The sequence below is a fragment of the Nicrophorus vespilloides genome, unplaced genomic scaffold, assembly GCF_001412225.1.
Source record: "Nicrophorus vespilloides isolate i.1.1-1 unplaced genomic scaffold, Nicve_v1.0, whole genome shotgun sequence".
Lineage (NCBI taxonomy): Eukaryota > Metazoa > Arthropoda > Insecta > Coleoptera > Silphidae > Nicrophorus > Nicrophorus vespilloides.
In genome coordinates this window covers 1-3,932 of record NW_017097760.1, presented here as the reverse complement: position 1 = coordinate 3,932, position 3,932 = coordinate 1, and the positions used below count along the sequence as shown (strand labels likewise).

The 3,932-nt window shown below is 34.0% G+C and overlaps 1 protein-coding gene across 1 annotated transcript; it reads right to left on the bottom strand.

The window, feature by feature from the left end:
- Positions 1–740: 740 nt before the first annotated feature.
- On the bottom strand, positions 741–2,196 carry LOC108560881 (rhythmically expressed gene 2 protein). The gene has a single exon (XM_017918592.1). It carries the CDS (start codon positions 1,592–1,594, stop codon positions 812–814), a length of 783 nt encoding a protein of 260 aa, XP_017774081.1. The 5' UTR covers positions 1,595–2,196; the 3' UTR covers positions 741–811.
- Between the last annotated feature and the right edge of the window lie 1,736 nt (positions 2,197–3,932).

Sequence of the window (3,932 nt, the reverse complement as noted above, 5' to 3'; positions counted from 1 at the left end):
GCGCTTTGTAATATGCATGCATTACAAATATGCTCCGGAGTTTGGGAAGTTTTCGTGAAGTGTGCTCGGAAGTAAGTTTTAGCGGCGCACGAAACGCGTGCAGCAGTCCTCGGTTTAAATAGTTTTACAAGTAGTTGCACAAGATTCGAGTACGGAATTATATGGTAAAGCGAAGCATATTCATTTCTATATAAGTTAAATGTCGCTGCTTCGTTTCGTTTCATTCAATTTTCTTTAGAATTAGGTAGGTTTGTCTTATTTCTATTGCAGTAATTTGCTTTTGTTATAAGTTTAATTCCATATTACAAAAAATACAAAAAGTTACACATGCATGTATATAGATTCATATTATTCATCATAGTTTAACAAACAGAAATCTATTGCTACTAATTTTCCAAAGCTTTTTCATTACTTAAAATTTGAATGTTTATTACTAGAATACTAAAATCGACACATTTGTGCATATAGACTAATATTACTGCTTATAATTTCTACTTTAATCTAAATATTCTATTTTTAAATTATAATGAAAAAATTTAGAGAAATTTTAACAAAGTCTATGAAGACTAATTTTTGCTACAATTTCTACTTAAATATAAATGTTCAATTAGAGAATTATATTTTTTTTTTAAAGATGTTGCTATGGAATTAACAAAGTGATCAATGTTGTTCAAATACTTTAAATTTGAAGGTTGAAAAACAGGAATAATTATTTATTAAAATTTTATTTAAAAATGCAGTTGTAGGTAATACAAAGAGAAAATTTGTTGTAATATATACAGGAGACGTTTTGTTTTATTATTAATTATCATTAAAGGTTGCTTTCGACTTTGACAAACTTTTCGTCTGAAGTGTCGACGAAATGTTTATGCAGATCGTATAAACTGGCGAAGACGCGTTCCCTATCAACGTCTCCGTACTTTTCCTTCAACTGTTCGTAGCTCTTGTCGTGCACCAGGATGGCATTCCAGCCGCAGTTCTTGGCCCCGAAGTAATCGAGAATAGGTGTGTCTCCGATGTGCAGACACTCTTCCGGCTTCAGATCCTTAATACCTGAAGCCTTCATGGCCTCCTCGAAGATCCTCTTGTCGGGCTTCTCGAAACCGACTTCGTAGGAAGTGATGACGAATCCGAAGTGCGGTAAAAGTTTGGTATTCTGAAGCGTCTGCGTGAGTCTCGGATCGAAGTTGGAGATGATGCCCAACGGCACCTTTTTGCTTCTCAGATAGGTGAGGAGTCCGAGCGTGCCGAAACACTGCTGCCAGCAGTTGGAGGTTCTGTACAGATCGATGAGATGCTTGGAGATGGCGTCCAGCTTCTTATCGTTGATGTTGAATTTGGAGTCCTGGAAAGTACCTGCGATGATGTGCTTCCACCAGTTATCCCATCCCAAGCCGGTGGTGAGGCCGAAGTTCGGATGCTCCTTGTTGAGTTTGTACCAGTGCGCTTTGAAATTGGCGGCCAGAGCGTTGTCATCGGCTAAGACTCCGTACAGAGCGCCGATCTCCCCGTACTGTCGACCTGGTGACGACCTGAACTTCAGCAGAGTATCCGTCACATCGAACGTGATCAAACGCAACCTCGACAAATTCATCTTCCTCTAGCTGCAAATCTTCCAGATATATATAAATATTTAGCTGGCTGTTGTTATTCTTGCTGCTGCACTTCACTATGTGTGTATGTGAGTATTCACGACAGCGACGATCGTATTCAAGGTCTGCCGCTGCGGCAAAGCAGAACGAGTCACACAGTCCAAAGTTTATGTAATGCTCTAAACGCTGACAACTAAATTAAGGTCGTCGTCGTCGCCGCCGCACATCCAACACTTTCAATGCCGATAATCGATATGCAATCCAACAGAAATCTCTTCCTTCAGTCTCTGTATATTGAACAGCTACACCAAACGATGGATTCTCCCGGACTGATAATTCGACCCCGGACGTTCTTTTTTTGTATGTGTGTGGAACCTCCTTATCGGCTGCACACATAAACAATGCTAATTCCGCATAATCATTGCGTATAGCGCTCCATCATTTACCAGCAATCGCTGCTTCCAAAACGAGCGCTTCTCCTTCGCATAACCATTATACCGCATTCCTCAATTATTCGTGCCATTACAGCAATTTGCGAACTTGTAACGTGATCACTTATTTCTGCTACCTATTCCCCAATCTAAAATTACAACACATCAACAACAACAACAAAAAAACGTCCAATTATTCTGACAATTATATAACAAATCTATCAACAAAAAAAAAACGTTAAAGAAAATAATTTGAGCGTTGAATTTACATTAACAACGACGATGTTATTATTTGTATCGCCTATCTAATCAAGCTAAGATAGCTTAAGTCAAAAACAACAATCATAGCCAAAACAATCCACTATCGAAATAAGACACAACTTATTGTGTAGTTAATAATGCATGATTACAATGATTTAACTAATGATTACATTTCTAATAAAGCAATTGCAATGATAATAAATCAATAAAAACAATTAGATTAAACCAGTAATGATTGCTAAAGCAAACCGTAAATTATCAATTTAACAATGTGCTAACAGAAATGTCAATTACATATCTTGCGTGTTTCCTAATCTCTTTGTTGTGTAATTGTGCTTAGGTAAATTGATCGTTCATCGTATAGGCAACCCATACTTCGTGTATTCACTAATTTAGAAAATGTAAATCAAATTTTAAACAACGTAATTGATAATTAATTATCACCAATATTTATAAGCGTGTTCATTGTTTTAATTAATTGAATTATTCCAGTTTTAAATTTAAATTTTAAATACAATAGATAATTTCATAACGTAGCAAAAGGGGGCGCTGAATTGTAATAATAAATCAATCGTAACTCAAGAATTAATTAATAATACATTAAAATGTTTGCATATTTCTATAGATAAAGCAATAATGAACATTTTAGACTACTCGATAACTAATTAAATTTCTTAATTAAAAACTTTTAATTGGAACAGCGCAACTATGCCTGAACTATAGGCTTTATGGAAATCAGGGCAGGTGTCAATTGTCGTATATCAAATATTATTTTCAGATAACAAAAAAACTAATCATAATTGCAAACTGGTATTTATGCTAATTTTATACTCGAGTATTTAAAGAACAATGTCCAAGTTTTAATTTCTTTTAGAAGAAAATTGTAGTATATAGAATATTGTATGTTGAGTTGTCTAAACCTTAGGCGCAAAATTCAAAATATTATTTTCTGTTTATGAAGATAACTATATTAGCTACACACAAGTATTTATGCTCATTTTAATCTCTGGATTTTCAAGATCAATGTTCAATTTTAAATTTCTTCTGGGAGCAACTGTTAATAACAATATAAACGTTTTTCAAAAACGTTACTTTCTGAACTGTCACTTGTCATATACCAAATATTATTTTCTGTTTATGAAGAAAACTATATTAGCTACATACAAGTATTTACGCTCATTTTAATCACTGGGTTTTCAAGATCAATTTCCATGTTTCAATTTCTTTCGGGAGAATATTGTAGTATATAGAAAATTGTATGTTGAGTTGTCTATACATTAGGCGCAAAATTCAAAATACCAAATATTATATTTTGTTTATAAAGATAACTATATTAGTTACATAGACGTATTTATGCTCATTTTAATCTCTGGGTTTTCAAGATCAAAGTCCATGTCTCAATTTCTTGTGGGAGCAAGTGCTAATAAAAATATAAACGTTTTTCGAAAACGTTACTTTCTGAACTGTCACTTGTCATATACCAAATATTATTTTCTATTTATGAAGAAAACTATATTAGCTACACACAAGTATTTATGCTCATTTTAATCTCTGGTTTCCAAGATCAATATCCAAGTTTCAATTTCTTCTGGGAGCAACGTCTAATAAAAATAAAGTAGTTGAGTTTCATACATTATTTCAACCTGTC